A 12,048-nucleotide genomic window follows, 5' to 3' on the forward strand; every position below is an offset into this window, starting at 1 on the left:
TTGTTACAGGCTCGCTCATGCTCGACGTCAGTGACGTCTTGCAGCACATGGGGCACGCTGGGGGCTGGCTGGACGTATCATCATCATCAACTCAAGCAGCACATGGGTGGCCTTATTTACCCTCCATAGTCGAACGAGTGATCTGAGGGTCAGCTCAGCAGGCAGGTGAATCAATTGTGCAGCTTGGCCGTGACCTCTGCTGCTTATCCATAGCCCTGGCTATATGATCGGCTTCACTGCCGATGCGCTCCCTCAGATGCTGTGAGGGGGGGGGGGGGGGGGGGGCAGATGTATCCCCTTGCCAACCTCCCTAGGCCTCTCGGGAGGGGGTGTGCCGACGAAATAACGTTGGCAGATATGGGTCACACAAGGCACATGCTGACTGACTGTGAGGAATGGGGAGCTGAGCGTCTCTTTACCATAGCAACAGAACACGCTCAGCCTCAGCTCACAGCTCAGTTCCAGAAACCAGTGCTGCTGCGGGAGGCAGACTCTGGCTAGAGACAGGTGAAAGAGCTGGATGAGAGAGGGTGACTACACACTGATGGGGCCCCTTAGCAGCAGCGGCAGCAGCACTGAAGCAGGCTTGTAAATGGGGCCCTTTACAACTTGAATGGGGCCCCAAGCTGGTGCTTGATGTGCCTGGTCGATGATCCGGCTCTGGCTCAGGGTTTTATTTTTTTAAATTTTTTATCACAACCGGTTTTATTGTTTTCAATATTAAAGCAAACAAATCCATATAAACATATATGAAATATATAACTGCATTTAAATGTGCAAAACATAAGGTACAATAGAGTCTGCAACAGCAGAATTTTAACATAAAATTAACATAGGTGCCGGCAGCACAAGGCATCATTTACCGACACCACCGTAAGTCAACAAATAGCTTAAGGTAAGGCATTATAACGATGGCCACCACACAGTCTCGGAGGCCCATTAGCTCTCGACTAAAGGTACCCCTATTTCCAGTTACATGGTCTGGGAATTGTTTAACTACCTGAAGACCGCTCCACGCCCATGGGCGTGGCCGCGGCGGCAGCCCCAGGACCGCCTAACGCCGATAGGCGTCAGGTCCTGGAGCCGGCTACTGAAGGAGATAGTGCGCAGGGTGCGTGCGCATCTCCTTCTCGGGGGGCGGAGCTACGCCCTGTCTTCAGTCTCCGGAGACTGTTAGACGGCGTCATCGCCGTCTGTTTACATAGTACAGTGCTGCGATCAGCAGCAGCGCTGTACTGGGGACAGCCGCGTGACACAAAATTAATAAAAAATAAAAAAAAGTACAAAAACATTAACAAATATTTATAAAAAATAAAACAAACACAAGGGGGGCGATCAGACCCCACCAACAGAGAGCTCTGTTGATGGGGAGAAAAGGGGGAATCACTTGTGTGCTGTGTTGTGCGGCCCTGCAGCTTGGCCTTAAAGAGACACTGAAGCGAAAAAAAAATGATGATATTATGATTTGTATGTGTAGCACAGCTAAGAAATAAAACATTAAGATCAGATACATCAGTGTAATTGTTTCCAGTACAGGAAGAGTTGAGAAACTCCAGTTGTTATTTCTATGCAAACAAGCCATTAAGCTCTCCGACTAAGTTAGTCATGGAGAGGGCTGTTATCTGACTTTTATTATCTCAACTGTTCCTGGACTATTTACTTTTCCTCTGCTAGAGGAGAGGTCATTACTTCAAAGACTGCTCTGAAAGACTCATTTTGAATGCTGAGTGTTGTGTAATCTGCACATATTATAGAATGATGCAATGTTAGAAAAAACACTATATACCTGAAAATAAAAGTATGAGAATATTTTCTTTGCTGCTAATCTTCTAGTAATTATTCATAGTACACAACCAATTCACTATAGCATATATTTTTTTTCGCTTCAGTGTCTCTTTAAAGCTGCAGTGGCCAATTATGAAAACAGCAGCCTGGTCTTTAGGGGGGGTTTACCACTGTGGTCGGTCCTCAAGTGGTTAATTGAGAACGTAAGCTCAGTGCTTTTTTAAGTGATTTTTCAGAGCGATTCTAGGCATGTGCCTAGCGATTTTTTATTCATACCTAGTTATTTGCAGAGCGTTTTGGTGTAGTGTTTTTTATTTTTTGTTACAGTACAGCTAGAACTGAACAGCTTCTGTAACAAAAACGATTGGAAAATCACTGCGCTTTTCAGAGCGATTTTATACTTTCCTATACTCAACACTGAGGCTGAATCGCCTCAGAAAAGTGCAGAAATGCTGCAGGGCCCGCGTTTGGGAGAAAATTATATCGCTCTGGGGTGGTCCATCCCATTCAAATACAGTAGCCAATCGCTTTTCATAGTGCTAGAGTTTTTAAAAGCGCTCAGAAGCGCTCTTGGTGTGCACCAGCCCTAAGTTAGTCATGGGGCAAAGAGCTGCAGTGCAGTGCGATAGGAAAGAACATACGTTCTCAAGTTTAGTATGTGCGCTCGATGCTCACAGTGATGGCAAATACTCACTTCCACGCAGCTCAAAAATCTCTACAATCAGCAGAAAGCATGGCTCAGCCAAGGCATCTTTCCTCCCATCCATGTCATCTCCATAGTCAGATAAATCACTGTCTTCCTCAGTTTCATCCTAAGAAATAGGTTTACAGAAAATCAGATCATGTGTCCATTACTTATATTAGTTAAAGAGAAGTATAAGTACATATAGGAGAAGTCATTTGTTTAAAAACAACTGGCAGAGTTGCATTAAGACCATAAACGGATTAGGTACTTTACAGGGTACAATGGTTTGTGCCAAAATTAGCAATGTTTGTATTTTTGTTTTGGAAGGAATCATATCTTATGCTACTAGTATAGTAAGTCTCTGGACATTCATTTTACCAGTGTGGCCATCTATCATCCCTCCATCCTGAGTTCAATATCCCCTCAATGAGGGTCTGGTTCAGAACAGTAAGGGCCCTTTTCCACTGGCTGCGATGCGATTTAAAAAGCGCATCGCAGCCGTTTTTCTAATCGCTAGAGCACCGCGATAACATGTAAATCGCAGTGCTCTTTTTCCACTACTGCGCTACGATCGCAATCGCCGTCCTGTGCGATTCTCGTCGCAATGGCGTTACATTCCCGGCGGCGGTACAGCAGAACGCCGACAGTGGAAAAAGGAGCCTGCATGATCGCAAGCGCAGGTGATTTGCGCTTGCGATCGTGCTTGCTAGTGGAAAAGGGCCCTTAATGACGTGTGAAATGGTGAACATAGATTCCCAAGCCTCATACAAATGCTAGATAATCCTTGGCAATTGTGATGGGCCGTCTCTGGTGTAAATCTAGCGCAAGTCCACCATGCTGTGAGCTTTCATCTCCAATACTGCAGGAGGCCACTTGTTCATTCTCTGCCCATCATGTCTCCTCCCTTCTTTAATGAACGATACATGTTGCTTGGCTGTAGCCAAACCGAAGGGATGCTCTCCGACCTCGATCACAAATGAGGTTTAATTACAGCAGGTGTGCGGCGGGGAATGAAAGGGCGATTTACCCATAATCAGCGCTCTCCCTGCACTCCAAACCGGTCCATGTGTCCTATTCGTCGTGTCCAAGCCTCGCTACCATCACTTCCTCCTTCCGGCTTGAAGGTGGAAGTGACGGCAGAGAGGCTTGGACACGACTAATAGGACACATGGACCGGTTTGGAGTGCAGGGAGAGCGCTGCTTATGGGAAAATAACCCTTTCATTCCCCGCCGCACACCGGCTGTAATTAAACCTCATTTGAATCACGAGGAATCACTTGTGATTACTCGTGATTGAGGTTGGAGAGCATCCCTGCGGTTTGGCTACAGCCAAGCAACATGTATTGTTCATTGGAGAAGGGGGGAGGCATGATGGGCAGAGAATGAACAAGTGGCCTCCTGCAGTATTGGAGATGAAAGCTCACAGCATGCTGGAGTTGCGCTAGATTCACACCAGAGACGGCCCAACACAATTGTCAAGGATTAAAAGGATGTCAAGGATACAGCACACCGGCTGTAATTAAACCTTTTTTGAATCATGAGTAATCACTCGTGATTGAGGTCGGAGAGCATCCCTGCCAAACAACACTGCTCTACAGCACTCATTCCCAAAACTGTTGTTCTAAGCAAGACAAAGGCAAGACAAAGAACATTTATATCACGCTTTTCTCCTGGCGGACTCAAAGCGCCAGAGCTGCAGCCACTAGGGCACGCTCTATAGGCAGTAACAGTGTTAGGGAGTCTTGCCTAAGGTCTTCTACTGAATAGGTGCTGGCTTACTGAACAGGAAGAGCCAAGATTCAAACCCTGGTCTCCTGTGTCAGAGGCAGAGCTCTTAACCAGTACACTATCCAGCCAATACTGGATAGTGTAATAACGACCAATAAAAGGTAGCTTAGGGCAACAGCATGCGCGTGTGTGTGTGTGTGTGTGTGTGTGTGTGTGTGTGTGTGTGTGTGTGTGTGTGTGTGTGTGTGTGTGTGGGTGTGTGTGTGTGTGTGTGTGGCGCAATTTAATGCATTCAATATGGTAATTAAAAAGGAGAAATGAAGATTTGTCATCTTACGTACCTCAAGTACATAAACTGTCCTCCCCTCCTCTATGCTTTCTCCCACCGTTCCCTCTCCACCAAGTTTTCAGTCTACATCAAATACCTGCCAGCTGTCTCCTGAAGGTGGACATACACAAGGATGCCAGTAAAGTGCTGTTTAGGTCTTGTTCACATTAGGCAACGCGAATGGCTGCGCACTCGGGGCGCAAGCACACCCGATCGCATGCCATATGTGTTGCTGTGCCTTGCGCTGCTGATCCCTTTCATTACAGTGAATGGGATCAGCGATGCACTTTGCCGAAAATGCGTTCAGCAGTGCGATAGCGCATAGTATGAAAATCAGAAAGTCTGTAGTATGAAAGTCTGATGTTGCACTTCTGATGCTCTAGCAGATCGCATACCCTACTCCTGCTGAAATAGTGTGAACGAGCCCTAATGCTGGGTACACACTACGAGATTTTATGGTTGATTTACTTTCAGATCGATTTCCAACATGTGCTGATTTGCTTTCCGATCGATTTCCAAGCATTTTCCGATCGATTTCTGTTAAGTTTCATAAGAAATAGATCGGAAAATGCTCGAAAATTGACCGGAAAGCAAATCGGACATGTTGGAAATAATCGATCTGACAGTAAATCGACCATAAACTCTCATAGTGTGTACCCAGCATTAGGGCTCAGAAGCTTCTACTCCTACTCTGAACTGCAAAGTCTTTGACAGCCTTTATATTTTAGAAGGTGTGTTCCTGTTATAGAAGGTGTGTTTTCTGTTGGATGTACACTTTTCTGCTTTCACACTACCCACATGTATCTTTTGTGGTTAACAAAGTTGCTACAAGTTGATGTGGTTGATGCTTTGAAATACAGTTTGTTGGGTCTGACCGCTCATTTTGGGAAAAAAAAAATCAGATAAAAGTCACATTCTGGGAAACTGTGTGAAGAGTAAAATGTCAAACCATGCACAAGATGCACTGCCCTTGTTTCAAGGGTTAAAAATAAGCTGATGGTTTGCAACTTGCAGACAGGCATTTAGCAATTCTTGCTTTTCTTAGAATAAATGTCAACAGAAAGCGCAATAAGCAGCCTGAGGTCAGGGGATAAGCCTGTTGTGGCATGAGGGCATGAATTATTGAGATCATCTTACTGTGGCTAGCTTAGATGCCAATTACAATGTCAAATTGTAAATGTGAAAAGAACTCTCTCAACAGCAACATGTAACCTTTCTCCTCCAACTTTCCAAAAGATCTTTGAATTTTACTGGATTGCTGAGAGGCTATAGACCACAACACACTGACCTTCAACCCCCCACAACTGCTTAAAGTGTACCCGAGGCAGTGCTGGAGCGGCAGATGGGGCATAGAGGCATGTTACCTGCTGCAGGACATGCCTCTTGTGGTGTCCCCCCTCCCCTCTGCCCCCTCCCATCGCCACGCTATCACCCCCCAAAATTGCAGCATATTGATATCTCAAGGGGGTAGGGGCAGAGAAGCACTCCCTGCTAAACGCCCACTGGAGGCTTCCCCAGCTGCCATTGGGCAGCTCTGTCTCTCCCCCCGTCCACTCCTCCACCTCCCTGTGCTACGCTCCGTGCATGACAAACAGAGCAGCGCTTCCAGTGTCGTGACCCCAGGGCTCATGAAAATGAAACGTAATTATTGCAGGAAACAGGGGCGACACAAAGCGGTGGGGATTGTGGCTTCCGGATCTGGCCAGCCCTCCCGAATCAGGTCAAATTTTTTCTTTTTCTTTTAAATTAAAATACCCACCTCGGGTTCCCTTTAAATATCAAAATGAAATCATACTTGATTGTGTACTCTACCCACAGAATAATATGAACTTTTATTATTATTATTGTATTTATAAAGCGCCAACATATTATGCAGTGCACATTATTGGGACTACTGCTCCAGTGAATGATCTGGCGCTGTGTCTTACTACTTATTACCTGAATTGTGTTGTCAGTCACCCCTATTATCATTGTCCGTAATCTTATTTATTGTACAGCACTGCATAATATGTTGGCGCTAAATCCAATAAATAATAATAAGACGAAAAAAAGGTATAACTGAATTGCCTAAAGCACCCACATTCAATTTTTATTGGCCAATCACTGACCAGTTTTACTACTTCCATGTAGTATGGATCTCACCTATACAATCTGATCACATTATTCATGGTCTATTGACCCTCATACTACATGAAGGAGGTAAAAATGGCCAATCATTGATTAAAATAAAATTGAATGTGTGAATCAAGCTTAAGACTTCAGATGTCTGATCACGCCAGCATCCAGCAGTGTTGCTATCTTTTTGGTCTCCCCATCGAAAAAAAACAAAACAAACCCCAACATGGAACATAACAGACAGCAGCAGCTTACGGTTTTTTATTTCCTGCTATGATCAGTTCCTCATTCACAGCCAACTAGTATGCACAGGCATCACCTGTCTTCTGCATTCAACCTAATGGGGCAAGTAGCAATCAGTCAGGTTGAGCACAGTGTTGTAACAATAGGCGCTGCAGCTCCTGCATCTGCGGGGTGGGGGCAGGGCCTCTGGGGCCCGCTCAGGGCCATTTTGGGGGCAAGAGGGGTCGCAGAATAAAGGGAGAGCGTGGCCGAACATTGGCGGGGAGGGGGGACAGCAACAATCAGTGGCAGCAGGAACACATACCTTCATGCGTTCCACGCGTCGGAGGGTTCTGCTCTAAGTGTCTGATGCTACTTCCTGTTTAAACAGGAAGTAGCGTGAGGTACTTAGAGATCGGACCTCCGCGGTGGATGGAGGTACGTGTTCCTGCCAGCTACCACTGATTAATGCTGGAGGGGAGCGCTAAGGGAAAAGAGGTGTGGGATGGACTGTCCCCCTCCCCAACCGATGTGTGGCCATGGTCTGCTCTCATGCTAAGACCCCTCCTGCGCCCCCCCCCAAAAAAAAAACGGCCCTGAGCTGGCCCATCCAAATTTTTGCAGGGGGGCCTGGTGATTTCTAGTTACACCCTTGGTTGAACATGTTTATTTTCAGTCAGGAGTCTCCTCCTCACTCCAAAAAACATAACAGGTCAGCTGACTGAACATACATGACTGTCTATGGCTGCAGTGACTAGAATTTTTTGTACAGCAAAGATTGCCTAAAGGCAGCATTACACATCATGGTAGAGGCATCAATCCCTACAGTACTGGAGTATACCATCAATAAGAGCCATAGAGTATATAGACTTATATCTGGATAGCGCTCACCTCTTGGTGGGAAAAGAAATCACCAGGAAGTCTTTCCAGAAATGAGGAGAGCGAGAAGGAAGATTTTTTGCCCTGCACATCTAATACTTTGAGGTGCTCAGGAGACGGGCTCAGGAAGGCATAAAGCACCTCACTCTGGTATAACCGCTCATCGGAAAGCAGCTTCTGTGGCAAAGAAAAGAAACATGCTTTAATCAAATTATTCAGGATCATAGGTGTACCCCAGAGATGATCTTGTCCATTTAAAGTGGACCTGAACTTTTGCACAGGACAGAAGGAAAACAGAGAAAAATCCACCCTGTATATATTTCGCGAGTTGAGCATTTCTAATTCTCCCTCATCTGCGATGAATCACAAGTTGAAATTTGATCTCTCGACTGTCAGCTCAGGAATCTATCTCCTCTGCCATGGCAGAGCAGCTAATTTGTTAACACAGGATGTTAACCCTATGCCTGCTTCTGTGAAAGCAGGAAACACACTGCAGATTTATTGCAGGATTTGTATCAGCTGTAACAAAATGTTTTTCTTTAAAGGCCATCATGCTGTTGCTTATCTTTCAAAGCAGTTTTGAGTTCAGGTTCGCTTTAATGCATGGCTATATAAAGAAGCACAGTGGTGAGGACGACGACTGGGATGAGGCCTTGGAGGCAGTTAAGAGAGTCTCGGTATGCATTAAAGACCATGCCACCCAGTTATACATTTTACATCAGGCGTATCCTACCCCGTCTCATGTGGTCAAGTACGATGCTAACGCCAGTAAGCTATGCCCAAAATGTGGGTTCGACTCCCCCTCATTTTTCCACTTGAACTGGAGCTGCCCTCAAATAACCGCCTTCTGGAAACAAGTAATAAAATTTTTGCACGACAAGATGGGCTCCCCAGTAACCCTTGACCCAGTTTTGTGTGTGTTGGGCGTTATCCAAGTTGAGGGTCTACAACCTTGCACTAAGACATTTGTTCGTGAGGCCCTATTTGCGGCGCGACAAGAGATAGCCCTACGTTGGCTGTCCCCTGCAGTGCCGCCGCTCTCTGGCTGGATTAAGCGCTTGGATGATGGGCTGACCTACAGAAAATTGGTCTATACACATAGGAGTTGTACACCTCAATTTCACCTAATCTGGGATCAATGGAAAAACCGTAAATAAACCCCAGTTCTCCAATTTAATATGCCTATAACAACATTCCCTGTCAGATGCGTGACATTTTATATCCTAAGTTGCGGTTACATACCAGTACCTGTAATCTATATGTCACACAACAGTACATTTCATTGTTCTAACATGTTATCTCCCCCTTATTGTTCTTTGCAGTTCTTTAAAACACATCAGACCAACCTACCTTCGCCCCTATGGTAAATTCTATAACTATAAGTGCATTTACTTTATGGTTGGATACCTTCCCTTTGAATTTACAGCAATTGGGTGTTCATAATGTGTTATGTATTTTTGATTTGTGCACTTGGTCATGCATATAATGTGTCCCTTGTACTTTGTGAATGCAGTTTCTGCCTGTACATGTACTATATGCTTAATACATTTTTTTGGGTTAAAAATTAAAAAGAAGCACAGTGGTAAGAATGTCTTATATTGCAGGGCACATTAAAGGGGAACTTCAGCCTAAACAAACATACTGTCATTAAGTTACATTAGTTATGTTAATTAGAGTAGATAGATAATATAATTTTTTACCCACCCCGTTTTAAAAGAACAGGCAAAGGTTTGTGATTCATGGGGGCTGCCATCTTTTTGGTTAAAAGGAGGTGACAGAGAGCATAAGACAGAGTTCCAACTGTCCTGTGTCCTGATAACCCCTCCCAGCTGCATGCGCTAGGCTTCAAATGTCAAATTCAAAAAGGTAAAAAAAATGCACCAAAACAGCAGAACGAGCACAACATCAGAAATCCCATCATGCTTTGCACAGCATCAGGGGAAAAATGCCCGGGCAGTTTTCTGTGCAGCTAAAAATGAGGCTTCTATAAGAGAAACAAAGTTCTGATGCTGTGAAACTGTCAAATAAACACCAGGCCTTTTCAGTGCTGCCAAGTCGATTTTTAGTCTGGAGGTTCACTTTAAGGTGCACCTGCCGAGCGAAGCTAGAGAATATATTAAAGTGGCATCACATGGAAACAGAAGCCAAAGCACTTACCTGTAAGAAATTATTTAGCTGCGCTTTTGACTTCTCCAGGAATTTTTGATCCACAGACTTGAAAGGAAGCTTACTGAGGGAAGGCAGCTGTACTTTCTTCAGTGACGGGTAGCACTACATAGCGGAAGAGAAGAGAAGGCATTACTTTTGAAGAATAAATGATATCCGGAGTTCAGTCCATCTGTGAAGCATGGACTGAACTCCCCCGTATATTATAGATGAAACTCTCTATGGAATTAGCATGAAAACCATTTGATCTGAAGGTATCAGAAATAATTCAAACAACTTACAAACAGAGAGCAACAGTACCAGATTGTATCTGCTTATCCAATCAATAAAGCGGATAGAAAGTAAACACAGTGAGAAGGAGATTGGGCTGCAGAGGGACGGCATAAAAAAACAACAGTATAAAGCAGCACAATAAAGAAGTTACAAACTGGAGAGCAGGGAAAACAATTGCTAGAATGCTGTGCATTTTGCTGCAGGGTGAAACACCAGGGCTGTGGAGTCGGTTCAAAAATCTTCCGACTCCTCAGTTTGTGAAACCACCGACTCCAACTCCAGATACCCAAAATTGCTCCAACTCCGCCTCCTCGACTCAGATGTCTAATTTTTACAAGGGCTATGGATTTGGTTCAAAAATCATCCGACTCCATCTCCTCAGTTTATTAAAACCACTGACTCCAGGTACCCAAAATAGCTCCGACTCCTCGACTCCAACTCCACAGCCCTGTGAAACACACAAAGCTTCACTGGCTATTGAAGTCAATGGCCCCACTCAGAAAATGCACGTTGTTAGCATTTGTCCGTTTTTTTCCCGCATGTTTTTAATTTGCACAGCTTTCTGCTTTTCACCCGCACAATTACAATGTATTCGGCCGCATCGATAAAATCGTGGAACGAAGGTGAAAAATTGCAGGCGGAAAATGCAAATGCACCACGATGGAGACCCGAGATCCACTGGGAAACTGGTTCCTACAGGTGTGTTTCCTGCCTAATAGTACAAACCCTTATATTGAAAAATATTATATTTTCACAGGGAAAAATGAGCCAGGCATATGAAAATAAACAGAACACTTTTTAGTGAACAAACGTATTTTAGATCAGATTACTCTGATAGTATTGTACAAAAACAGAGAAGCTGGTGGGCCCAATCAATCCAGACCGATCGCAGCATATCATTGATCTTTTTCTTAAAGGGCTAGTCGTTCGACAAATTATGTCATACACTACATAAGAAAACAACTAGTATTGGTATTGGCAATAGCTTGGATCTTTTAATGCCATGGATGGAATAAAAACAGTTTGAACGGATCGGAAATATGATTCTTCACTAAAAAAAAAAAAATCACAATGTTAATGTGCACCTTCATTCTTGATTTCAGATTGGTCAGTCTTTACATGCCTGTACAGAAGCCACCCATGTTCCAGAGATGGCACTTGCAAGTCACACAAGATAATTAGTTGCGGCTATGAGTCATGGCTAGCAAGATGGCAAGCAGCTGCTACTGATGTCCTCCAGTGACTTGCCAACAACTATAGCATATACCATACAGTAGTTACAACTATTCCCTGTGCTTCTGTTCTCAGCAGCTGCACTGAACAACATTAATGACTGCTGCTTAGTATCTTAGTAGCTGCAGCTAGTCAGTCTCTCATTGCACACTGCCCTTAGGGGAACTGAATGCAAACATGCTAGATTTCCTTCAACAGAACATCTCCTCGTCTATTTCCTTTTACCTTCTCCAGAGTAAAGATATTCCTATTCATCAGATCACGCCTAGCATAGCAGACAGACAGCTAATATCTGTAACCAGCACAGCAGCACACACCGGAGAGGGTGCCAAAGCATCTTAACCTCCCTGGCGGTATGAATCGCGCGGCTGCGGGAGGGTTTTTCTCACTTTTTTTTTTTAAGCATGTAGCTAGCCTAGCACATGTAGCTAGCCGTCCCCGCGGCATCCGCCTGTCCCCTCCGATCACCGCCGGCGCCGCTTGCCCATAAGGAAATCCCGTTCTGAACGGGATTTCCTTGAGGGCTTCCCCCGAACGGAGTGACGTCATCGACGTCGTGACTTCACAGGGAATCCCGATCCACCCCATAGCGCAGCCTAGCGCCGATTGGCCAGGCTGCGCAAAGAGTATGCAG

General features: G+C 44.9%; 1 protein-coding gene across 4 annotated transcripts in view; it reads right to left on the reverse strand.

Annotated features, from left to right (window-relative positions):
* The window catches only part of SNX25 (sorting nexin 25), a 217,410-nt gene that overhangs the window by 13,973 nt on the left and 191,389 nt on the right, over nucleotides 1-12,048 (reverse strand). For 3 of the 4 annotated variants that reach the window (XM_068278698.1, XM_068278697.1, XM_068278699.1), the window contains 3 exons: nucleotides 9,900-10,013; nucleotides 7,755-7,919; nucleotides 2,480-2,597 (listed from right to left, as the gene is read on the reverse strand). In XM_068278698.1, coding sequence (XP_068134799.1) covers nucleotides 2,480-2,597; nucleotides 7,755-7,919; nucleotides 9,900-10,013 — 397 coding nt within the window. The remainder of the gene's footprint in view (nucleotides 1-2,479; nucleotides 2,598-7,754; nucleotides 7,920-9,899; nucleotides 10,014-12,048) is intronic. The other variant, XM_068278701.1, reaches the window with a different exon arrangement.

The sequence above is a fragment of the Hyperolius riggenbachi genome, chromosome 1, assembly GCF_040937935.1.
Source record: "Hyperolius riggenbachi isolate aHypRig1 chromosome 1, aHypRig1.pri, whole genome shotgun sequence".
Lineage (NCBI taxonomy): Eukaryota > Metazoa > Chordata > Amphibia > Anura > Hyperoliidae > Hyperolius > Hyperolius riggenbachi.